The sequence below is a fragment of the Juglans microcarpa x Juglans regia genome, chromosome 1D, assembly GCF_004785595.1.
Source record: "Juglans microcarpa x Juglans regia isolate MS1-56 chromosome 1D, Jm3101_v1.0, whole genome shotgun sequence".
NCBI lineage: Eukaryota > Viridiplantae > Streptophyta > Magnoliopsida > Fagales > Juglandaceae > Juglans > Juglans microcarpa x Juglans regia.
In genome coordinates, this window is record NC_054594.1 from 1944025 (window position 1) to 1970985 (window position 26961).

Genomic DNA, 26961 nt, shown 5'->3' on the forward strand with positions numbered 1-26961 from the left:
AGGCGACGATACTCGACGCCCCAATAAGTTTTTATGGACTTTCTTTTTGAGTTGAGAAGACGCTCAACATGAAGCTAAAATTTCACAAAGATAGCATAAGCATGAGATTTAGAAGCTAAAGGAAATAGCTATGTAATTTGACTAAAATCATCCACAAAGGAGATGTAATATTATTGCCATTGAAAGAACAAATAGGGGAAGGACCCCATACATAAGAATAATTCCTCATACATTAGAATAAATTAAATCTAAAGGTTTATTCAAATGAGATATTGATATGAGAAGGGAAGTTGATGACTTTTAGATGCACAACGAGCTGGACACTGAGCAGTAGCTTTGACAGATGATAGAGGTAAATTGCACTTGGAGATAATGTGATGAACTAGATGCAAGGAAGGGTGCCCCAATCTTGAATGCGAATTTTGTAAAGATGTATTGACACTGAGGAAGGCAGCTTTATTCTTGGAGATTTGAAGAGAGGAAGAAAAGAGGTAGAGACCACTAATACTCGAATCGCGAAGGAGTAGTTTGCTTGTGGCTTGATCCTTGACAAGAAAATGAGAATAGTGAAACTCAAAAAACACATTCTTATCACAACAAAATTCAGCACTAAGTGAGAGATTACTGAGGTCTGAGGTGATATGGTTGATGGCTCTAGTGTTGGGATACCAATTGCCTGAGATGGCTGAAGAGTTGCCAGAAGAGCAGATGGGTTTGCATCACTATCAGCTTGATAAGTGAGATCAAACCTGTGATAGCATCAAAGTGCAGTATGGCTGGTGCGATGGCAGACTTGACATATGGGCTTTTTACCAAAGGATGTCCCACTAAGATTCTAGGAAGATCGGCCAAACCCAAGTCCTCTTCCTCTAAAGGAGGAGTTGAACCGAGAAGAGGACTAATGTCCTTGGCGAGAAGACATACTAGAACGAGCAACAATATTGGCTGAGGGTTGAGAAAGATCCACTGGAGAGGAATGCTTTTCTAGACGAAGTTCATGGCTAAGTGACGCAGGATAGAATATTGATTATTTTGCAGGTTAGTTTTAACAGATAATTCACAGGGAAGGAAGACAAAAGAATCGCCCAAAAAATTTAGAGAGAATGACTCTGATGTTCAATTCAAAATTATCAATATCCAAGAATGATGAAATCAACACACAAGTCGGGCTGTAATAGTTGAAAATCGACCATATCAGAAATTTTACCAAAAATAGCAAAACTCCAATATTCACACAAAAAATAAACATGTAATAAAAGAAGTAATCTGTAAAAAATTTGGCTCAGATTGAGTTCAGAATCACTTCTTAAACCATAAATGAAATATTACCATAAAGTGTAAAAATAACTAAAAATAGGAATTCAGAGGAAAAATAGTGGAATTTGACCTAAAAAATGATGCACACCGAGCATAGCTGGGTGCCCACGATGTGCGCACCAAAAAGAGCTTTCCGAATTGGGATTATATGCGTGATTCTGATACCCGTAGCCAAAGTTATGGCCAAAATACCTAAACGTGCCCAAAACTGCCCCAATCAAGGAAAGATCACAATTTCCTGTCATCTTTGCGCTGATCTACCACCTCAATGTATTTCAATAAGATCAACATGCAATCTGAAAACTCAGCATCATCTGACTCCGACCCTTTTGCATCACTAAAGAGGTGGTCATAAATCTCATCTAAGGATAGTAGATCAACTCTGGTTGTAACAGAGGTGACAAAAGAATCATAATCAGGACTAAGACCTGCAAGAAGATATGGGATGCCCTCATGCTCTTGAAGAGGTTGTCCAGCAACAGCGAGAAGGTCAACAAACCCTTTGATTTTGTGAAAATAATCATCCATGGAGAGATCACCTTTCTTGGTTGTGGCATGTTGTAAATAAGAGTGAACAATCTAAGCACGAGAATGTGACGTAAAGATTTTTTCGAGAGCAGTCCAAAGGGCATGTGAAGTAGTATGAGTGTGGACTTGATAGAGAATATTTTCAGATAGAGAAGAGAGAAGAGTGCCGAGAATGAGTTAGTCTTGTTGACACCAAGTATGGTAGGTATGATTGGGCAGGAAAACTGCAGGGGTAGATACATAACCAACAAGATAGCCAAAGAGTTGCTGACCACGAAAGTATGAGATTATTTGAGCCTTCCATAATAGTATATTGTTTTGGAAACTCTCCTTAAATGAGAGAGAGTATTTGTATTATATTTATAGAGTAGAATACAGAGTATTGATAAGCATTAAACTATACAAATACAATCACGTTAGATTTAGGAAGCTAAGATTTAGGAAGCTTGAATTTTATCAGGTTGTTTTTATCAGCTTGATCTTTATATGTTTGTTGTTGAGCTTTATCCTTATCCGATCCTTGGTCAGCCTTATCACATAGTGTTTTGACATTGAGCATGCATACATATTGTTTTCTCACTAACTTGAAAACTTCGGGATGTATGAGGGCACAACTAATGAGAGGACTCTTATATATGGAATAGCTAGGTTATGTTTTTAAAGGTGATCAATTTCCTATTGAAATTTCATATAGTTAAGTTCCGTGATCAAACTTTATTAATCCTGCGAAGTGAGATCTAGACATCATGAAAACGAAAATGAAACTATTTTTTTTTCTTTTTTGTTTAGGATGAATCTATTAATTTATTAATGTACCAAACATGGTATTGATGTGAAAGTCGGCCATGTTAGCTCACATTAAATGTATTAAAAGTCGGCCCAGTTCATGAGTTTTGTTATATCTTAAATATTTAACTATAAACAGACAGAATTTTGTCTATATTTTTAGAAATTTCTCCATGTTTACAACATATATCATATATATTATATTCTGCAAACTATTGATAACTATAATACAAACATTTCTACAAACCTATTTATAACTACACACAGATACCTCGTAAAACGATTTTAGATAGAAATAAGAGATATGATATTAAAGAATAAAATTTTACCGTCATTGGTGATGCAGATTTGACGGCTTTTGCAATTTTGGAGATCTTTGCTATTGGGTCGACAGAATTGGTTGAAACTAATCCACTTGGCATATTGAAATTGTTTCCAATTATTTATTCAAGTAATCCGTTGTTTTGTGTTGCACAAAGAGTTTGGATTGACAATGAAAGTAAAGTATTAAAACAGGACATAATATATGTTTGACGTATATGGTAATATGTTATATGAAACTAATATGAAATTTACATTCTGTTTAAATAAGAAATGAAATCAGTTTTTTTTAGATAAGTTGTTACCATGTACGCAATGCAACAACAAATCGAAGAAGAAGTTTGATGGTGAAGACACTGGTCGGTCTTGATGATAGAGATAGGCCTACATTATAAATATATACGAATAAATATACAAATATATAATGTCTAATCGATAAGAATGTTAAATTTAACGGTAACTACCATTATAAGAAGAAACTCTGATTCATGTTCCCAGAATGATTGGTTTTGCTAGAATAAGCTTAGAAATTTCTTGGTATTCATCACGAGCAAAAAATTCCACATCATCAAATGCAACACTTTTAGGCTGTCAAAATTATAAACAGAAATAAAATTATAATAATAATAGTATTACAAGAGATTAAATTAAAAACTTGATAAATGGAAGTAGATATATGTTCATACCTTGGATCAATAATGTGTGTCTTGAACTAATGTTTTCCCCTAGTTGCTATTCCCTTCCTTTAGCGGGTTCATATGAATTGCAATTCCCAGAATATCTAATTTACAAAGTTATTTTTTTGTTTCTAATGAAAGATAACTATATAAAGAGATACATATATTTATATAGTAATTACGTATTTTGGCATCTATGTCTTTGTACACGTCAAGTTCATTTAAAGCGATAATATTGTATTCTGGAAGTTTAAGCCCTGTTTCCCAATCTTCGATATCCGCAATGATGGTTTTTGAATTTAATATCCAATGATACTCATATGCTTCTCTTTGATGTCTTGGATCTAGTTGTATCACAAAGGCATTGGTGATATAGTAACAAAAATTTAATAGATATGCATTTTATTAATTTGTTATTGTTTGAATTATTATAAATATATTCAAAGTAGTAAAAGAAAGACAAATATAATGTATAATAACATTGCTAAAGACCCGTCTCCCTCAAGGCTCTCGTTACTGTTCTGGCTCGAGGGGTGGGAGCTTCAGCTCCTCCCCCCTCCCTCCTTCTCTTCCCACCCCCGTCCCCTCTGTGTAGAGCTCCAATTTTGATTTTGTGTTTTGCGAACTAAATAAGGGAGAATTGCGGATTTGGTACTTCCGGCGACTATAGATCAGCACCCGGCTCTCCATGGCATTGCCCAGCCGCCGATCTTCAAGATTACTGAAGGCGGCGCCAAACAGAGCGGCGAGTTGCTCGCACGCGCGACCAAAACAATCAGAGGCGTTCGGCGAGTGGCTTCCTCGTGCCTCCAGGAGGCCCTCTGCAAGCGCCACGTGCGGCGTCGCTGGGGTCTGTGAGTCTGGAACCTCCTAGATCGGTCGTCGGTTTTTTCCCAGGGTGGCGTGTGTACTGCACGCGCCTCCGTAGCCGCTTCGAGCTTTGTCTTTTTCTGTTGTTACAGTTGTTTTCTTTTGTAATTTTCGTGTCCTATAAAAATAAAAAAAAAATCCAAAAATTTTGTCCCTTCGGACCTCCCCTCTCCGTTTAGGCGGTGTATGGGGTTGGTGCACCCTACTTCGCGTAGTCGGGATATGGATTTTATCACTTGGTTACTGTTTACTCTGTTGGGAACAGAGATATACACGACGGATCTCTTAGACTTAGGTGTTTAGAGTTCTATCGTCTGGACTAGATCATGTCAACCACGAAAGTGTGCTAGGGAGCTATTGACGTATGTAACTGACTTGTTTAAGTCAAAGTTGTATGTCCTCTTTTATGAATGAAATGTGATCCCTTATTATCAAAAAAAAAAAAAAAAACATTGCTAAAAAAATAAATAGAATAAGTATTTTTTATAGAAAAAATGAGACAACATACCTAAAAGTAGAAGGTAGATGACAAATAAAGCAACTGTCGAAATAGAAGACATAAAAAAAAGACAGAATGACAAAGAATAGAATAAAGACAAGGACAACATGTTTGTAGGAAGAACACATTACGAAAATAGAGACAATAATTATATAGTCATAGTTGTTAATTAACACTATATTAACATATTAACAATAATAACATATATCATAAATAAATTCAATATTTATATAATCTAAATTTAAACAGAATAAAATACTGTAAGAAATCAGAGTTCTTACTAATAGTGTTATTAATAACAATATTATAGTGTCGTAAATATTAGATTTATTACTAATATAAAATTTAATATTCTAGAAATAATATTAAAATTTCAACATATGAAACTTGCTATCAATATAAGATTTGTTATTAAAAAAATAAAATTATTCAGAATTAAAAAAAATCACTTTTCGAAATTGTACATGTAAAGAAATCATTAAATGAAATTGATTAATGAAATAAAAAGACAATATATATTTAAAAAAATATTAAATGTTGTATAACATTATTTTTTTTTTTCAGATTTTAATTTTCTTAAAGACTTTTTTTTAAATATCTTTAGTCTATAGAGGAAGAAAAAGCACAATAATATAGCCCACCCATTCCTCCCAACGACACCCTTTAATTAAATCAGAAAACCCTAACTATTCCTTTCCCTCTAAAATATCTATCATTCTTTGTTTGAATTCAAAACTCACATCAACTCATCTCAAACCATCTCATCTTATCATTACAATTTTCTTAAATTTTCATACAAAATATAATAAATAATTTCATTTTTTCAAATTCTAAAACAACTTTATCAAATTTCCACACAAAATATAATAAATAATTCAACTTTTATTTTTCTATTTACAAACCATCTTAACTCATCTCAACTCATATTTGAATCCAAACCACTCCCAATTCTTTGTTTCTCGCCGCCCTAACCCACAAGGAAAATTATATAAGAACAATATACTACAATTTATTTACAACTAACCATAAAAATAAATTATTATTATATTAAATTTTAAATTAAACTGTTGTAAATACAGAAATTTTAAATCAAGTAAAACATTTGAATATTTTAATGTTAAGTTGTGTATCATTGTCCTTTTCCACCTCTCCCCTAACACACATCTTCCGAAAGCCCCTTCCCCTTCTCTCTCTTTCTCACCGTCTTATACGCTCACCCTTTCAGAAGCTCCTTCCCGTCCTCTCTCTTTCTCTCTTTTTCTACTCTCTCTCTCTCTCTCTCCTACGCTCACCATCACTCCACACATCACCATCTCTTCCTCCTCTCAGTCCCACCAACACCAACAGCGTGGCCATCTCACCTTCTTCATCACGACACGCTGACTTGACTCTTCTTCTTGTTCTCTCATTTCTGGTCTTGTCTATTATTTGTTTGTTTTCTTATTTTTCTCTTCTATCGCTGATCTGTAGGAAATTAACGCATGTTTCATTTCCTATAGATCCGAGTTCTTGCACAATTTTTTAATTCCTTTTATTTTTGTTGCTTTTTTTTTTTCTCTCTAGATCCGAACAAATCTTCATATATTTTGAGAGATCGTGTTAGATGTCAGCGTTGTTAACTTTTTTTTTTCTTTTCAATTGATCATTATTTTTTCTTTTTCTTTCAGTCTCCTTTTCTCTGTTCTTTTTCTCTTTTGTTTGTTTTTTCTTCCATTGGGGATCTGCAGGGAAATGAACACATTTCCTACAGATCTGAGTTAATATACATTTTTTTAAAAAACCTTTTATTTCGGTTGTTGGTTTTCTTCCCTTGTAGATTCGAACAGATATTGATATATTTGAAAAGATCGTGTTCATATCTCAGTGTGCTTAGTTTTATTTTATTTTTTATTTTTTATTTATCTTTCCGGTTGATCTTTATTGTTTCTTTCTTTCACTAATGTTGTGCTTTCCTATCGGGTTGCTTATTTTTTTCGTAGACGTGGATATTTTTTTTTTTCCCGGGTAAGTGAATGAAGAAATCGTGTTCATTCTTTATAGATCTGAGTAGATTTCAATGCAATTTTTTTAACCTTTCTCTTCTTATTGGTCGTTTAATTTTTCCCGTGTAGAGTAAAGAATAAATCTTCATTATCTCTTACAGATCTGACCAATTATGAAATATTTTTTTAATTCATTTTTTTCTTCATAATAAATTGTTTTTCCCGTAGACTCCTTAAAAGATCTTCATAGATTTGAATAGCTATTGTTTAGATCCGAACATTGTTGTTTCTTCTTTTAATATATATTTTTTCCATTGTTCTTTATTTCTTATTTTTCTTTGAGTAATGTTCTTGTCCTTTCGTATTTTTTTTTTTAATACATCTGAATATTATTATTTTATTTCCTCTTTTCCTTCTTTACCGTGTAGACGAATGAACAAATATTCTTGAGTTCTTACGGATCTCAGTAAATATCATCTTTTTTTTAACTCTTTCAGTTCATGTTGTTTGGTTTTTTTTCCTTATCTGCTTTAGAACATCTTCATTGGCTTGGTCAAAGTTCAATGATAGCTAAACTTGAGCCAATATGTGCCAAAATTAAACCACCACATTGGATTGAACATCTTTATAAAATTTTAGATTTCTGCTACAGTGATTCTCCAATGTGATACAAATAAATGTAATAAATCGAACCAAATTTCTTGATTACAAAATATAATAAATATAAATGTAATCTCCAATTTAATTAAATATTTAATAAATGTAATAAATATAAATTTAATTTAATTAGAATATACTTATTATTAATATTAATTTGGTAGAATTATAAAATGTGATACAAATAAATTAAATAAAAAAATTAGTAAATTAATAATATTTTATTATTATATAGAGAGTAAATGGCTAATCCAATGTGGAGATTGAATTTAAATGGAATAAAAAAATATAAAAAAGTATGATATTGACTAAATTTTGAAAATAAATTTAGCTAAACTAATGAAAATGCTCTTAGATGCGCATTTATATTAATGCGATTTGCTCTCTGTGTTGCATTTCCTCTCAGTGAAGATATTTTTTTGCAGATATCAGGTTTTTATTTTTTTTCGTTGTTGCTGTATATTGAGTTTTATTATTTCTTGTTTGTTTCAACATGCATGTTTCTCTATTTCCCGCTCAGTTATAATTTTTTAAATAAAATTTTTTATTTATTGTTCCCCATTTTCTATATTGGATTCTAGTGTTATTTTAGTTACATATACATTTCCTATGGTTTATGTTAGTCGATATGAAGCATAATTTTTTTTTGCATGGCCTAACACTATATGGAAGATTTGAGCTGTAAGAAGTTTGATTATCTTATTCTGTTTGGGGTTTATTTTCTTTCTTTATAGTTGATTTTTTTTTTTTTTTTGTACAAGTTGATCAGATTCCCTCATCTCTTTTCTATTAAATTTATTTTTCTAAATCGAAATATTCATGTTCATTGTTTTGTCCTTGTTTCCTTTCGATCTTTTTTATCCAATTATCCAAAATTATTTTATAGTAATAAATTATTTATTTATTTTTTTAGAATTAACTACTCCATGCATGTAGATATATGATAGAAGAAATTATCAAAAATATTTAATTGACATCAATGAACATAAGAAATCATACCGAAAGAGCTGGAGAACTGAAGAGCAAAGAGGACGATTTCGAACTGAGGAGCAAGGAAGTAGATTTGCGGACAGTGTAAAACCAACTCTTGAGGAGGCTTTTATACGAAGCGGCAAGCGGTAAACATAATCTACATAGGGATATTATAAAAGATAATTGGCAAGCGGTGAAAGACTAAAAAAAACAATAATAATAATATGAATCTGATAACAACAAAACCTAAAAATTCGAGAAACACGGTAACAAAAGCAAAGGGCAAATATGGAATTAAAAAAAAAGAGAGGCTATTTTGGAAAGAGCAATTATTCAATCTCCACACATCACATTTTTTAAAATTTTTAATTTTTTTTAATTTATTCTTTTTAAATTAATTTAATTCTTCTATTTATTATTCATATATTAAATATTTAATAAAATAAAAAAAATAAAAATTAAAAAATTATAGTATGTAAAAGTTGTGTGAATAGTAAGAACTAAGAAGTTGTGTAGATTTTTTCTTTTAGAAAAGAAATAAGTTTACAAATAGAAAAAATCTATTCATCATCTCAACTTCCATCATCCTCCCATCATCCCATAATGTGGCATTAGATAATAGGTTTACAAATAAAATGTAATAAATAATTTCCAATCACCTAATGCCACATCATAGGATGATGGGAGGATGATAGAAATTAGGATGATGAGTAGCATTACTCCAAAATTTCAAAACAAGAGGCAGATAATACAGAAATTTAATCACAGTAGCAGGGGTAAAAATAGAAAAAAAGGGTGGATAAACACCTGTAGGCCTGTGGCGCTTATTATATAGAAAGATATTATCAAGTCCTTGATATATATAATAAGTACTGGTGTGTTACGTACACACCAAACTTGTAAATAACGTCACTGTATATATCTTATATATAATAAGTGCCAATAAGCAGGTAGATATCGTCCACTATTTCTTTCAATTTTACCCATTTTTCCTATTCTTTTTCCGTTGATGTCCTTCAATTGCTGCCGTGTCATGCTTTGTTGCTAGGATTACCTTTACTTTTCTATTTGTCTTCCCCTTCTATCATTGGCTTCTACAGTCACCTATTAATATATTTTCATTTTTGCCCTTACTTTTATATTTATTTCCCCTTTCTATCCGAGATTTCTTTTTTATTATGTTTCCATTTTTACAATTTTATCCTTTTTTTTTGGCCCTCCAAATCTTTCGCTTAGCTTCTGTAAGATTCTGGATTTTTTCCCTCCCGTCTTCCCACTGTTTCTTTTTTCCTCTTATCTTGCAACCTCTTCCATCTGGATTTTTTTCTTCTGAATTTTTCTTCTCTCATCTTCCCACCGCTTCCAACGCTTCGTATGAGAATAATTTTTTCCTCTTAATTTTAACAGTTCTTTTTTTTTTTTTTTTTTCTAGATTGTGATTTTTGCTTTTAGTGTTTTCCACCGCTTCCACTACTTTCTGCTATGAATAGAAATCAAATTCATCTTCTTTATTTGCTACAGTTTTACTCTTATCATATTCTGATTTTTTTTCCTGTTCGTTGTTTTCACCGTTTGCCGCTTGGTTATTTACTATAAATAGACTCCTCCCATTACAATGTTGCTCACAAATCTGTTTCTCCGCTCTGGGTTTTAAATTTACCTCTTAGTTTTTCAGTTTCACAAGTAAGTCTTCGTATATTCATTATTCCCTTCTTTTATGTTCATTATTCTGAACTAAATATTTCTAACTATTTTTTCAGTTATTTATTTATATGTAATAATTAATTGTTAGAAATAAATAAAAAAAATCGTCAAAACGAAAGAACAACAATAAAAAGTTACATTAATATTTGGAATAACAAATCTAAATTTAGTTGTGAATTTCGAAATCAAGTAGGTATCTTTCAGTTTGTATTTGTGCTCAGTTGACTGTGAACTTTTCTATGCTTTAATGAAATAGCACACATGTAATTAAATTTCAAACTAAAAAAAAAAAAAAATTAGCTTGGATTATTTCAGACCCAATACTTACAATCTAAAATTATAACGTAAATTCATAACATAGTAGACATTTACGTGACAAAGAAAGTAGAAATTGCAAGTAAAAAAAAATTCTACGTACAAATAATAATGTAAAAACTAGAAATTACAGCTACAAAAAACAAAAACAACATCTGTAAACAGAGTGGGTCATTTTTTTTATGGAATATATAGATGAAATGTTATATAATATATATAGACACACTCACTCTGTTTATATATAGCACTCATTAATTTATAAACAGATGAATAATTACTTAAAATGTATAAAATAAAGTTCTCATCTAAACAGATGTGTTAAAATCCAAACCACAAACTTCCAAATTAAAAAGTTACAAGCTGCAAACTACCTAAAATACAAACCGTATAATGTTTATCAGATAGTTGCTACACATGCACATTAAAAACTTACAGACTACAAACTAGAAGAATAAAACTTTATATGGTCATCTTTAAAACTTATAAAATAAAATTCTCATCTAGACAGATGCTAAAATGCAAACCATGAAGTGTTTATGAGATAGTTGCTACACATGCAACTTAAAAAACTATAGACTACAAACTAAAAGAATAAAACTACATATGACCATCCCTAAAATGCAAACTACAAACCATTTATCAAATAGTTGCTACATATGCAAGTTAAAGAAATATTAAGGAAATATTAACGACAAAAGGGTCTTCAACGAAAGAAATCATCACTGCAACCCAAAATAAGATGAAAACGATAGTTGTTAAAAAAACAACTACTAAAAAATATATAAAAAGAAAATAAGGAAATATTAACATTTTTAAACAAGTAGAACAGATCTACAGATTTGTAGGGATCTGGAAAAGAAAGCTCTTCAACGAAAAAAAGCACCACTGCAACCCAAAACACAAATAAAACAAAATAGCCAAAAAAAAAAAAAAAATCCAAGGAATACATTATTATATCTATTGAGAAAAAAAATACCTACCAAACAAAAAAACGATCGTAGCAAGAGATTCGAAGAACAGATCTAGAGATCTTTATGCATTTAAAAAAAAATAGACTTGCAACCAAAATAAAAATAAGAAGATAGAATCTGAAATTTGCGTCGGTTGAGAAAAAACTATTTATACTAAATAAAGCAATGACCACAGAAAAAGAGACAAAACAGACCAAGAAGAACAAACCAGCACACATCAAGCGAAAGAACAAAATTATTAAAAAAAAAAAACAAGAATTTGAAAGATGGAGCTTCAAATTAGTAGAGTTTTGAAATAGAAACTTGGGAAAAATCAGAAATTAAAAAGGAAGACAGAGGTGGCAATTTTTAGATATCTAGAGATCTGTATAAGCATTCGTAACAACAAATGCTTTTGCACAAAATATTCGCCACAACAACCCATGGCACAAAAAAAAACAAGAAAATAGAAAAAACTCGAAATGTGAGAAAAAAAATCTCAGATCTGTGCGTTCACAAAAACAATATTTATGCAAAATAAACAAACCACCACAAAGAAAGAAAAAAAAGATCAAAACAACGCACATTAAACAAAAGAACCAAAAAAAAAAAAAAATTCCTTTGATCTGAAAGATGGAGCTTCAGATTCTTAGGATTTCGAAAAACAAAGGTGGTGATTTTTGTTTCTCTGTTGAGAGAGATGTAGTGATTGGCAAGAACAAGAGAGAGGAGCTGTGAGAGAGAGATTAGACGGAAAGGGAAGAGGCGAGAGAAAGGAGAATACAAAGATGAGAAAAAGAAAGAAACAGAGAGAGAGAGACGCAAGAACAAGAGAGACGAGCTGTGAGAGAGAGATTAGACGGAAAGGGAAGAGGTGAGAGAAGGAGAAGAAGAAATGTGAGAAAAAGAAAGAAAGGGAGAGAGTTAGATGGGAAGAACACTCTGGAATGGACGAAATGGAGGCAGACTTGGATAAGGATGTATTTATAGTGGTGGATGTAGAATTAGGGTTTCCTCTTAATGAAAACAATACCATTTTTGAATTGGGATGGGGTGAGTTGGGCGGCTTTGTGCTCATAACGGTTCCGTTTTGTATAATAGTTTGCTGCTTTTATAATACTTTCGAACGGTGCCGTTTTCACTGCCTCTATGGGTTTAACAATAATAGTTTTATTAATATAATTATAAATCTTCATAAAGTAAAAATATATATTTTATTAATATAAATCTAATATTTTCTAATGTATTTTTTTTACAGATTTGCTGCTTTTGTTCTTACTTAACTGTTCCTTGTTCCGGTTGTTGTCAATTTCCTCTATTTCAACTGTTCTTTTACTCCTTGTCTACTTTCTGGTATATTCTCTTCTACGTCATTTAAGAAAATGTTATTCATTTTTTTTAATTTATATAAATGCACCTGTAGTCAAAATAAATTGTTCACATTGTATTCTTGTTGTATGAATATTTCTTTTTCTCATCATATTAATTTCTTTTAATATATTTGTTTTATTTTAAGATATACTATCTCATTTGGTTCATTTAATATAAACTGTATAAAATTATTTGTGTATAATTAAATTAGTTAGCACTTAGCAATGTACTTTTGTTTGTCCTCTACTTTACTTTCTAGTACTCTTGTTTTTTTTATGGCTTTTATTTAAAGTATGTTTTTTATATTTATTATTTAATATTTATTTTGTTTATTCATTTGCCATATTTGTATGTCTAATATATTATTGTTTAATTCTTAGATTTGTCTGTTAAATCCATGCAACGTCAGTTATTTGCCATAACAAATGACAACTGATGAAACGATATGGAGATTGGAGGTTGGTTGGGATGAAATAGAGATGAAGGATATTAATTTCTGAATTGTGTTGTAACTTTAGAATAGTGCATGTTGTTAAATTTAGAATGTTGATTGTTTGTTACAGTTAGTTTTTTTTTTTTTGGAACAATTTTGATTTTTCTTGTGTTTTTGTAAATCTGTAGATCTGTTATTTTACTCATTACATTTGTTATTATCTCAAAACATCTAAGATTTCAAATTTAAGACCATAGCATATATGTCACAAAAAAATAAATCTTCTCATCTCACATAGAAATAATATTAACATTTCAGATTTCAAGCATATCAAAATTCGAATTTAAATATGTCACAAAAGGTTTAAGACAATAGACATATGTGTCCCAAACAAATAACTCTCCACATCTCAAAAAGAAATTATATTAACATCCCAGACTTCAAACATCTAAGGTTTCGGTTTAAGACAATAGACATATAATATATCAAAAACAAATAAATCTCCACATCTCACGAAAAAATAATATTAACATCTCATAATTCAACTTAGGATTCAGATTGGTTACTTGATAACCATAACATTAAAATTTTAACTATAAATTGACAGATTTATGTCTATATTTTTAGAATTTTTTTATTTTTTACAATACATATTATACACATGATTTGTATAATGTTTACAACTATAATACAATAACTTACAAGAACTAAGTCACAACTTTGAGATGTATATGACCGACTTTTATAATCGTCAAGCATCCCAACCTAGGTATCAAAACAATTGAATGGGTTTTGCTCCTGATTTTCGCCATGCCTATTCATACCAAAGTTCAACAAGTTGACTAAATGAATAGCTATATAGGCATATCATACACTTCAAAATGCACTTTACATCTAAAATGTATATGGCTATTCATTCAACCAACATATCAAACTCTGGTGTGAATAGGCACGGCAAAGACTAGGAACAAAACCCATTCAGCTACTTTGATAGCTAACAACTGAATATGAAAAAAATAAGAATGTTTTTTGTTACAGTTGCAAAAAAATAGAGACTTCACTATGAAGGTAAACATTTTTTCTCATATTTGGAGTTCAAAATTTTTACATTATAATTAGAATATATTAATTGTTAATATTAATAAATAATACGTTATTTACTGTTATTAGATATCAAGTTTATTTAGAAACGTATGATGATAGCACATCAACTCCAATAGTTGCTTTTGGATATGCATTCATGGATATTCTGTAGATAGTATATTCAATATTTTTTATGACCAATGAGAAAATCTTAAAATATAGATAAAACTATTACATTTCATAATTATATATATTAATCTATTTTTTTATTATTACATATTTTTACAGAAAATTCTTATTTTTAAAAATATTTTTTATATTTATGCAATTGGGCACACGTGCAATGCACGTGTTTGCCCTTTACTAGTATATATATATATATATATATGAAAAATTCTAAACATAAACCTCATACTCTGCACACCTACTTAAAAACATATCATTTTATTTTTTTATTTACGTGATAAAAATGATTCTAGACATGTTTGTAAGAAAAATAGGATAAAAAAAAATAAAATGACATGCTTTTAAATGAGTGTGCAAGATGTGAGGCTTATGGATAACACGACTCATATATATACCTCCTGATTATCCAACTCCTTTCGAATCTTAATAATTATATCACTTATAAAGTTATTATGTCGGTTTTTGCATGCGGCGACCAACGTGGCCGTGGACGAATCCAAGAGGGGTCTACAAGAAGCCCCAAGGATTTTGTAATTCTTCTAAAACGATATATGGTTAGGTTTCTTAAATTCAATTTGCGAGCTGTTGTGATATACATATCATTCACACTACATGATTTGATTTTTAATTCTTTCTTTTATTTGCAAATCAAACTCTGGCATATAGTGGTGTACGTGGAAGTTATATCTTAAACTAATAGAATCAATAATGAATTAACTCAAGTTTTATTTATTTTAGATCTTATTTAATTAGAATTATATCGGGCACCTCTTAAATTATATTTCTAGTCGATTATAACTCCTATATATATATATATATATATATAAGTACAACTTTTGTTCTTATTTTTTCTATTTTTCATCTGCAGTACTGTACGTTTTGTCTTGTCTTTTTTGCTTGTATATAGAGCTACGAGTTATAGAATTACTGGTTACAATATCATGATAAGGATTTATTTATTCACATTGCCCAAACTGAATTCTAAACTGTTGATACGTATATATAATAACTGTCGTCTGATAAAATGAGATTAATCGAGTCTTTCTGCAGTGGTGGGAGAGTCGGAGAATTAGTTGAATCCGACAAAATTAGTTGAGGTCGAGATTAAAGCATGCAGCTAGAGGGAGTGAATTAAGAAAGTGCATTCACGTGCAAATTATCATGTCCTTAGCTAGCTAAGTTGCTTAAGATATTGTTGAAAAGATCAAGAAGACATCGAAGAAGAAGAAATGCAAATGTTGAGCAATGGTGATTGCATTTTTGTGCAATTATTTAGTAGTTTTAGCTTATAGATATTCATGATACTTTGATCTTATAATTATAAGGCCTTAAATAATTTTAACGACAGGATCAGATCTTGTGATAGAATGCAATAAATTTAATGAAAATTTATTTATAAGCCTTATTTTTTACACACCCATGAACACACCGTAGATGTGGAATCTTTCTACATCAACTATGCTAAAAAAAGATTGATGATTTAATTTTTTTAAAGGTTATAATATTGAGAAATTGTATTTACAGTCTTAAGTATAAGATTGCGTGTGCAGTCTCATTGATGAATAGAGGTAAAAGGAAAAAAAAACATCATTTTAAAAATAATATTACTGTAATTTTAATTTTTTTTAAATATAACTGCATGAATTTATATGAATTGTCTTCAAATGGAGACTGTATGTTGACTAACTCTATAATATTAGGTCTCACTGTAAGTGATTCTGTTAACGTATATATAACCAGCTTATGTGTAACAAAACTCATAAACTTAAGAGTATTAAGTAGTAATTTCCTTCTACATGTATAATCAACTTCCTTCAATTTCTATCCCTCTTTAACGTAGCATATATAAAGTACTTCTGCTTTATATATTCCAGACGTGATGATCAAACGCACGTATATATTTTAAGCAAATGGAATTTGGGAGGAGAATCAATGAAACGCATTCCAACTTTTTAGAGAGAGAATTCCTTTTTCTCTACACAAACTTTATACCTTATCTCCATGTGATGAGCTTCTTAGGCTTGGAATCGAATTTTTTTCAAGTTGCTTGAAAGTGACTGTCGAAAGGAATAGGCAAATTAGTGTTTCATGATTGTCCACTTCTTTAAGATTAGAACGAGAAAGAGAATAATTCTAATTAAGTTCTAGCTTAAACTTAATTGATCTTTTTTGAAAGATGAAACCACGAATGTGAAGCCTACATATACATGTTTATACGCGCAAATAGCAACAGTACTGCAACTTGCAGCACCATTAAAGAATGTCGAACTTGAGCTTTCTCAATTTCCAGTATGGAATTTCAATCAAGCCCTCAGCAAAGCAAGCCCAGTCGAGCATCTCCAAGGAGAGACAATGCTCAAACACGTCGACGTGTTTACAGCTAAATGTGGAGGAGATGAGACGGGTGTTCGATAAATTTGACTCCAACAAAGATGGGAAACTCTCGAAGGAGGAATTCAAGTTAGCACAAAGGGTACTACTGGATGGAGGAACTGTTCCTGAAACTGAGATGGCTAAGGAATTTCAGATGATCGATTCTGATGGAGATGGGTTCATTGATTTCAAGGAGTTCACGGAGATATTCATGAACATTGGAGGTGGGGTAAATGCATCTGACATTCAAAGTGCTTTTCGGGTGTATGATTTGGATGGAGATGGTAGAATAAGTGCGGAGGAATTGTTGCAGATTCTGAAAAAGTTAGGAGAGGTTTGCAGCCTGCAGGCTTGCCGGAAAATGGTGAAAGCAGTAGACACCGATGGGGATGGTTTTGTTGACATAAATGAATTTATGAGCATGATGGCAGGCGTCAAGAAACGGCCATGAATGTTTTCACTTTGAACTCTAGTCTTCTAGTACTTGAACTTGTGTGGATGTAATATTAGCTTTCCATAATCTGAACAGGAATAATTGAAATGAGATGATCAAGTAAGAAAATAAAAAAGCTTATGTATGTGCATGGGATCCATTAATTTCTATTATTGTGCTTAATTTCCTTGTTCATGTATATATATATGTATATACATATATATATATGTATATTTTGAAACTTCGATTTGTGATGTGTTTATTAATGGACTTGGATAAGCATATATATATATAGCTAGCTAGTAGGTTTTGTCTTAAGAACATGATAGGATTCAAGTTTCTAGAATACAAGGGAAATAGTTTGATTTCTTCATTTAAATAATGAATAATCAGTAGTTATTAGATTATCAATATTTTTCGAAGTTTCTTATTCTTATGAACCAATAGTAGAAATAAGAAAAGGGAAAAATATACAGCTTCTCACCCTCTAATTAGATCACATTTTATAATGTGCGTCATTATAAAATATTAAAAATTACATATTGCACAATGTAGAGCCTCTCCCAATTATGACTTAGAATGGATGAAAAGTAGGTGAAAAGATGAGTGATTTGGGCTAACGAACTCGAAGGGTGTAAATGTTGCATCATTTATAAGTTTTGATAATTTGAAGTTCACAATACAAAACTAATTTTGTATTATTTAAAAGGTTGAAAAATGTATTAATTTCATGGTAAGAATTAGTGTGTACTGCAAGACATGGTATCCATCAGTTGTGTGCTTTGACAATATAAAATTGATGAAAGCATTCATGTGTAGGACCAAAAGCCAAAGACACTCATGTTGCCTCTTACTAATTGAATTTGTCATATGACATCTATATATACTCTCATTGTAACACATTTATATATTGTATTAATACATACTCTTTGTAATTATTATGTTGTCCAGTACATACTTTTCTTTTTTCTGTAGCATGTGGTCACCCAAGATGCATGGATAGAGCCATGATGTACATTTCCATTTTTTAATTATTACACATAGAAGACATGCCCGTGATGATTAAAATTATGCATCGTTGCTCAAGGCATGCGTCGGTTCAGTTTGCTATCGTCAAGACCAAGACGCTCGTCGGACTGGATTTGGTGGGCTGCCTATGCAGTGGTGGACAGCATGGTGCAAGAAGCATGGCGGCGCTGTGGGTTTTGAACTGGAGAAAGGGAGAGGGAGGCTCGGCTGGGCTAGGCGGTGGCTAGTGGGGGACGCCATGGCCAAGGGGAGGAGGTCTGGCATGCTCGTGGGCAGCAATGCACGGCTGGGGGCGGTGGTTCTGGGCCGAGATAGGGAGAACCCGTGAGAGGGAGGTGCTACTCGGGGAGAAGGGAGAAAGAGGAAGGCTCCGGTGGCTGGTGGAAAGGGAGGTGGCCGGCAAAGGAAGTGGGTGATGTCGTCGGAGTGGGCTGGCTGCGGCGGCGCTGGGCTGCTTGGGAGTGAAATCGAGAAAGAGAGGGTTGGCCGCGTGCGCATCAAAGGGAGGGAGAGGTAGAAAAAAGGAATCTAAAGAAAATCCCATTGTATCTTCTCAATATGCTTAGCAACACTGGTTGGGCCCATTAGACAATCCCTTGTCCAGTGTTTTTCCTCGCTCTATGTTTTTTTTTGTTTTTTTTGTTTGTACGTAAAAATAAAAAGAGATAGGCTATTAGAATTGATATCCGTAATAGCAGAGTCTCGTTCTTCCTTTGAGAGGAGACAAGGTGATAATACTCCTCATTGGGAGGACGGAGAGTGATAGTACTTCTCTTTTTTTAGAGATGGATCGTTTAGTTTTGTTTTACAAAACGCTTTTCTCTTAGACAAACCAGAATGTTTGTTAGGAGAGAGTTTATAGAAGTTAGGACAATATTCATTACAAAGAAATTTTTGTGCGGGGATGCTCCAGAGTAGATGTGTAGTTTGGCTTGCAGTCTGGGTTTTTTTCTTGTATTGTTAAGTCACAGCTGTAACTTCGGTTTCATTGAATGAAATAAAGTCTATTTCCATAATTAAAAAAAAAAAAGCATATATAAGGACATACTAATTGAATTAAAGTGATAATTACAAGTTTTAGGTTACACTTAGCTAACTAAACAATCTTTTCCTAATATTTTCTCTTTGTATAAAGAGGTAAAATACAATATTAACCGCTCAAAATACTATTTTCATTACTCAAGAGAGAAATTCATGGCCCATAATTAAGGGACACGGGAGTACTTGATCCACTGATAGAGGCAAGAACACTTTCCAAGGATATACTGTATAAGCGCCGAATTTGAAACGTATATAGCAAAGAAAGGAATGATATGAACTCATGGGAATGGAATATCTTGAACCCACAATCAATTTGAAAACTTACCCAAGAAAGTCAAAAATCAAGTCAATGGATGAAGAATCTAGACTTGTTGAGAACTCGTTTCAAGAATCTAGATTATATTAAAATCTAGATCCGTTGAATAACCTGTCTCAAGAATCCAAATTACAAGGAGGAATGCCACAAATGTTGTGATTTACCTTTGATAAGTTCAAAAATTCAATCAAGAACAAGAGCAGTAAACACAACTCACAATGAAAATTCAATATTGTCTAAAGCTTGTGTTGGACGGCTACAAGGAATTTAAATACCTAAACCTCAATTAACCCTAGGCCAAAACAAGGTCACTTTTACCCAAAATGCCCCTGGATGAATAGTATCGCAGCTATAGTAACGCGACTATAGTAACTCTTGAAGTCCTAGTTCAAAAAAATAAAACATATATAGGCCAAGCATCCTCAAGCCCGATTATTCTAAACTAATTCTTATAACTAATAAAATAAATCATTTAAATAAAATAAACAAATCCAAGGCCTTCAACCACATAAACATAATAATATGCCCTAATTTATGTTGTACTCTTTCATAGCTTGTATCATGTGGATGATCACTGGGTCTCCTTCACTCAAGCCCATCTAGAATATTCGGCTCTTACTAGACTCGTCCAAAGTGGATTGCACAAATCTTTGTATTTCTTCCTTGCACTTTCTAGCTCTTGATTTTGTGATTGCCCCATCTTAAACTTGCAAAGGATCTTTAAGACTTGGTCCACATTTGTGTCCATCAGAAAGGCTTGGAGCTTATTAAAAAAAGACCCAATATTTCGTAATGTCCATATGAATCTCAAGTAAGACTGTTCATCCGGGTTCCGGCTTGGGAACCTAGGTTTACCAGAACCCGGGTTTCAAACCAGGGCTAGAACACAAATGAATCTGGATTCAGAGTTGAACCTAATAGACTTTGAGAGCATCGGGGATATTGATTAAGTCATCGACGTTGGAGTCAAGTGTGGTATAGCTGCAAAAATCAAAGTAATCAGAATAGACACTGCTGGCACAGACGAGGTCGTAGAGAATGACGCGGTAGTAAGGGGTGAAGGAAGGGAGAATGCCTTTCCAGACGGACTGGTCGATATCGAAGCCATGGGTGAGGACCAAGAACTTTTGGCCGGACCCTTCCACACAGTTGTTGAGAGCTTCTAACAAGGTGTTGCCCATGAGATACATAGGAGAGTCTGAGATGAGGTTATTGTGATTGCTTTAAGAAAAGGAAGATTGAAATTTAGCAAAACTGGGTGGGTGGGTGTTGTGGTTGTGGGTTGGGTTTGGTTTGGTTTGGTTTATATATTTATCTAATTTGATCTACCTAGCCAGCTTTTTCTTTAAAGTTGTCGAATATCTATGGTTCTATTTATACTGGCAAGAGGAGTAGAAAATAATCTTAAAGCTAAATTCCAAGTCAAAAAGACCAGGGTACGGGTTTCAAACCCTTACCAGGACCGGGCAAGTATGGGTTTTGGCAACCTAGGTTCTAGACCGGGCCGGAAAAAACCCGGCCCGGATTAACGTTTGGTGTGAAAAAGCCCGACCAAGGACAAAGATCCACTACAATTATCTGCTCGCAATTACTTTCTACAATTGCTGTGAAATTGACAATATGTGGATTGCACGATATTTAATGTCGTTCTTAGTTAGGCAATATAGATGATCTAATATTAAATATTGTAAGGTACTCAACATATCGTACCTATCTTTGCCTGATTACAGAAAGTGTTTGTAGATAGAAAATTGTAGAAAGTCCCAATCTAAATCTCAATGATTCAAATTATTTATATACTTGTTGAACGTGATCTCATAAGGTTTCACATTGTAATTAATTATCATATGCAAAGCGCAAAATAATTAAAGAAGTCTAATCAGGAAAAAAAAAAAAGAGTAAGAACAAGCACTAGTTTTTACTCCATTATCATTGATCATGACTAATTGGATTGATCATCGTCGTGCTTCTAGCAAGGCACTAGTCAGATTAATGACTTGTTAAGAAAAAATAGGCTACTCCAATAACAGTTCAAGGCTTAGGATGCCCACAATGTGACCCTGCTCCATCAAAAACATAATTTAAGAGATATATATATATATATATATATATTTAAAAGCTTGAGATAATTCTTTGTCCTCAAATTGTGAGACATTGATTGTTAACAAGAACTTTTCAGATAGTTTCAGCTCATCAACATCTCTGCATTTATGCAAGAATCAAGCCACATATAAGAAAATTAAAGACTAGCTCACTAATCCTACAGTTACTGAGAAATTAACATGATGTACTCTTATGTTTTCATATTTATGTTATCAAGTGCTGTATAGATTCATCCTTTATGATGCAATCTCTAAATTTTAGGCTATAATTTCTCTTCTTTTTTGTATTTAAGTGTACATCTCTTGTAAATGAAAATAACAATATTTTTGACCATTTCTTGCTTTTTTACATGGTATCAGCAGCCCGGTGATTGATACCTTTGATTTATGGAAGATTATTATTTGTTTGTTATTCCAAACATTACTCAATTTATCTCAATCAAACTTGATCAACACAATTATCTTCTATGGTTGTCCCAATCCCTTTCTATATCGCGTACCTATGACTTGGTGGGCATTATCGATGGCAATGAGCCATGCCCACTTCAATTTCTTCTGATTCAAAGTACTTCTCTTTGGCCACCCGAGACCATCCAATGAGTTTTGAATCCTTTCAATTAGAACTTCTCAACTTTACTAGAATCCCACAATCAATCTCTGCTTCTTGACTCAAACTCTCTTGCTATGTTCTCCAACAAACCAGGAAAATCATTTCCTCCTCGCAAGAACAAAACTCAAACCTCTTTCAAGAACTTTTATCTTCGACATTAGCAAATCGACCCTCTTCCAATACCACCAACCAGAACTCTAGGTCTAAAAATACTACTGTTTTTATTCCACAAAATAGAGTTCCTTGCCAAGTCTTAGATTGTTATCACCTAATAGGCTTTTCCGACCAAGGGCGCCATCCACCCTCCCTACTAGCTGCATTGATTGCCTAAACCAATGCTGCCTCCAATGAAGATCATGATCAACCTTGGTTTAAAGATAGTGCAGCCAATAATCACATAACTTCTCAGCTTGAAAATCACTTACTCAACCAACCATTTTATGGTATTGAGGCGGTTTATGTTAGGAATGGGTCAAGTCTACCCATTTCTAGTATTGGTTAAACTTCTCTCCTCACTAATGGTTCTTTGTTGCACTTATATAACATACTTCATTGTCCACAAGCTGAAGATAATTTGTTGTCTATTCAAAAATTTAGTACTGATAACCATTTTCATTTTATACTCACTGTTGATAATTACTTTGTGAAGGACAACCACATACTGAGAATCCTTTTACAAGGCAAGGCAAGAGTGAAGATGGATTGTATCCCATGCATCTCAAACAATTGTTCATCAGTAAAGCCCAGCCACCTACAACTTTTCTTGGTGTCAAAACCTCCCTTCCCACTTGGCACACTAGCTCGGGCATCCTTCTAAGGATATTGTTAATCATATAGTCTAAGAATTTCAATTACCAGTCAATACTGTAGGCTCTCCTCATCTATGTGAAGCTTGTCAATTATGTAAGAATAAGAGATTACTTTTTACTAAAAGTTCTATCTTCTCCTCTTGACCTAATACATCTTGATGTTTGGTCTTTGCTTATAAAACATGTTGAAGGATTTCAATATTATGTAATCTTCATAGATGATTACTCAAGATTCGCATGGCTCTTTCCCCTTAAGCTTAAATTTGATGTTTTAGCTGGCTTCATCAAATTTAAGTCTCTTTTTGAAAACCTACTCTCCCACAAGATCAAAAGCTTCCAATCTAATTAAAGGGGTGAATTCATCTCCGTTCTATTCAAATAGTTTCTCACCACACATGGCATTCATTATTGCAATTCATGTCCGCATATAGCCTAACAAAATGGACTAGCCGAAAGAAAGCATCACCACATTGTGAAAATATGTTCAGCTCTAAAGTATTGAACAAGGATATTCAGCTCAGACACATATCCTCTGCAGATCAACATGTTGATATTTTCACCAAGGGCCTTCTTGACAAGTTAAAGATTTGTTGGCTCCCCATCCGCTTGCGGGGGAGGGGGGGTGTTAGCGAGATCTCTTCAAATAGTTCCATCTCATCAACATCTCTGCATTCATGCCTAAATCAAGCCATAGATTAGCCAATTAAAGACTAGCTTACTAATTCTACCGTTACTACGCAAATAATATTATGTACTCTATGTTTATATATTTATCTTATCATGTGCTACATAGATTTATCCTTTATGATGCAATCTGTAAATTTTAGGCTATAATTTATCTTCTTTCATGTATTTTGTGTACATGTCCTGTAAATGAAAATAACAATCCTTTAATTAGCAATTTCTTGCGTTCTTATATCAATATCATAGGTATTACCTTAATATATAATAACAACAACAACCACAACAATAAAAGCCTACGATTTTAGAGTAATTAGTTTCCATGATAACAACAACAACCGCAACAATAAGCTTTTAGCGACAACAACTTCTCGCCCCAAAATACCTTTTTCTCCACCGAATTCCATTTGCTGGACGTTACAAGGTTGCAAAAGATTATTCAATTCTTTCCCCACGAAGCTATCTATTTCCCACCGTGGTAGGCCTTAGGAAAAAAAACTCGTGGGAAAATGCAGTATTTGTTGCAGTGAAGGGCCAAGTTTTCTATGGGCATAGAAAAATAGGTTGGGCAGGAATATCTTGAAGGCCACCTTTTAGCAAAGTAAAAAGTAGTATCAATGACTAATCAAGTTCGGGGAGCTTCCTCCATTGAAGCAATTAAAGAAAACGACAACAAAAGTTTATCAGAAGAAAAACTACGATTAGTTTATGCCATTCAAACGATCTAGCTTGATCATCACTTCTATATTACTTACTTTAATTATTTGTCAGGAATTAGTCGGTCCAATTAACGTTTGGTATGCACAATAATATTACCTGCTGCTGCGCATGTATGATCATGTGTCTGGCCTATCATATATTATCGATCGAATTAAACTCTAATTGGTACTCTTTTTCTCCCCCTTTTTCTTCCTGGTCAAATAATTACTATATATCATGTCTGTTGGCAAAGGTAACGATTAAAAGCATTGACAAAGAAATGGGAATATATCATGATCTTCATCCAGATAACAAGTAGAAGCATCTGCTTTGCAGATCTGGGCAGCCACTCATGGAATAGAATCGTAAAAGATATTAATACTATACTAATATGATTCAATAATGTTCTATTCTAATTTTAGACAGATTGTCATGCAGTTGTTAAGAATGATATGAATAAAATTCAAGCAAAAAGTAGAATTAATCACACAGACGATATAAAATTTACGTGATTCGGTAAGTACGTACTTATGTCCAAAGAGCTGTAGATGAATTTATTTCAGATTGTAAGTAAATGCAATGCGGCGACTGTATAAAAGAATAATACAATGTATCGCTTTGGCTTGGGCCTACCAAGCCTAACTCTACGACTCAAATCTCATTGAAAATTCACTAAAAATCGCAAGAGATCCGCACACAAATAGAACCATGGAATTTTGGTCACGTACATTTTTCATGTCCGTATCTTATTGATCATAATCAATGATATAAATGCTTCTGTACTACAAATTAAGTTTCAAAATACCAGATAATTAGTAGCTAACAATTAAATTGAAGTGTAATAAAGAATAGATCAGAAACCTTTGCAATTAAATTTCATTAAAATGTGAATTGAAGTTTCGAAAAGACAGCTTGTTCCCAAAGGAAGAAGCCGTGATGACACTGATGAGAATATAATACCTGACCTCATATATATATATATATATATATATATGTATGTATGTATGTAGTAGTCTTGCACTTTAATATATAATTCACACATAACTAATTGCCAACGTGCATGGCTGCAAGAATAAAGTTGCGGATTTAAAAAAAGAAATTAAAGAAGATATATAGTCCTAAAGAAATGCTAAAGATGCCGTCAGAAAAGTTGGCCATGCTTGCCAATAGAGATTCGATTCTCCACCTCAAGCCTGAGCTTTAAGATCAGCTGCTTGCATTCCTAAGCTACCATTATCCTTGCCTTTATTATCTGCATATTTGCCATACAGTTCTGCACAGAGAGAGATCGATGGCTATAATCATGCGCTCCGTGCAAGTGGAGCCTCACCGAGAGATGACAGAGGAAGAATTCAAAGCCTGGCTTCGTGGGTTTGACGCGAATCACGATGAAAGAATTAGCCGGGAGGAATTAAAAGAAGCCCTGGCCAGCTTGAGGAAGTGGTTTGCGTGGTGGAAGGCTCGTCAAGGAATCAAGAAAGCTGACTCCAATCGCGATAGCCAAATCGACTTGCACAACGTGAACGAAATAGAGAAATTGGTGAACTACGCCCAACAACGTTTGCATATGAAAATTAATCGAGAATAAATATTTAATGATCGATCTTGACGTTTAATGAAATTAAATTATGTACGTGCGTGCATGCATGTGGGCTAGCTTGTGTTTTTAGTTCCAAGTATGAGTTTGGGATAATTAATTTGTGTATGAATTCTGATCATTTCCGCATTCATTTTGGGTTTTGCTTCTGATCATCAGCTAGTTGCTTGTTGGACTTTTATGTCCATGATCATTTCCCTTTAAACGCAGTTGTGCATTAATAACCCAAAAAGCTCGAGCTCCAGGTGGCAAAATTGGTTCTTTTTCATGGACATTTTACGGCCATAGATCATCAATATATAATAATGCATATCAGGTGTAAATTTGTGTTTAAAAATAATAATGGTTAATGTAAAGGGGTTTTTTCCTCCAATTGACCCTTATAACAAGCCCATGAGAGATCTATGAGGGAGTGAGTCAGAGAGCCCAATCAAGCCTAACGAATATCCTCTAAAAGGAGTCAGTGAGTCTCTACAGAGTACTCAGTCCATGAGCAAAACTCGCCCATGAAACAATCCACTAGTGGAAAAAACAGATGGTGGAGGCAGACGGGACTTGTCGCCCTGACACCCCCCGATAACACCCAGCCCTTGGAAACCTACGCAGATAGGTAGACGAGA

At 32.9% G+C, this 26961-nt stretch overlaps 1 protein-coding gene, 1 long non-coding RNA gene and 1 other non-coding gene across 3 annotated transcripts; 1 reads left to right on the top strand and 2 right to left on the bottom strand.

Annotated features, from left to right (window-relative positions):
* Positions 1–249: 249 nt before the first annotated feature.
* LOC121250033 lies at positions 250–22333 on the bottom strand. The gene is made up of 3 exons (XR_005937695.1): positions 22324–22333; positions 14457–14463; positions 250–1654 (listed from the first exon to the last, which is right to left on the bottom strand). It is a non-coding gene; the product is annotated as an uncharacterized LOC121250033 (long non-coding RNA).
* Positions 1649–1785, bottom strand: LOC121243440. Its single transcript, XR_005936140.1, has one exon. It is a non-coding gene; the product is annotated as a small nucleolar RNA Z247 (small nucleolar RNA).
* On the top strand, positions 16802–17627 carry LOC121249910 (calmodulin-like protein 30). Its single transcript, XM_041148769.1, has one exon. It carries the CDS (start codon positions 16912–16914, stop codon positions 17473–17475), a length of 564 nt encoding a protein of 187 aa, XP_041004703.1. The 5' UTR covers positions 16802–16911; the 3' UTR covers positions 17476–17627.
* Positions 22334–26961: the final 4628 nt, after the last annotated feature.

Bases quoted from the DNA above. Each gene is read 5' to 3' on its own strand.
- LOC121249910 (XM_041148769.1), top strand. From the start codon at position 16,912: ATGTCGAACTTGAGCTTTCTCAATTTCCAGTATGGAATTTCAATCAAG.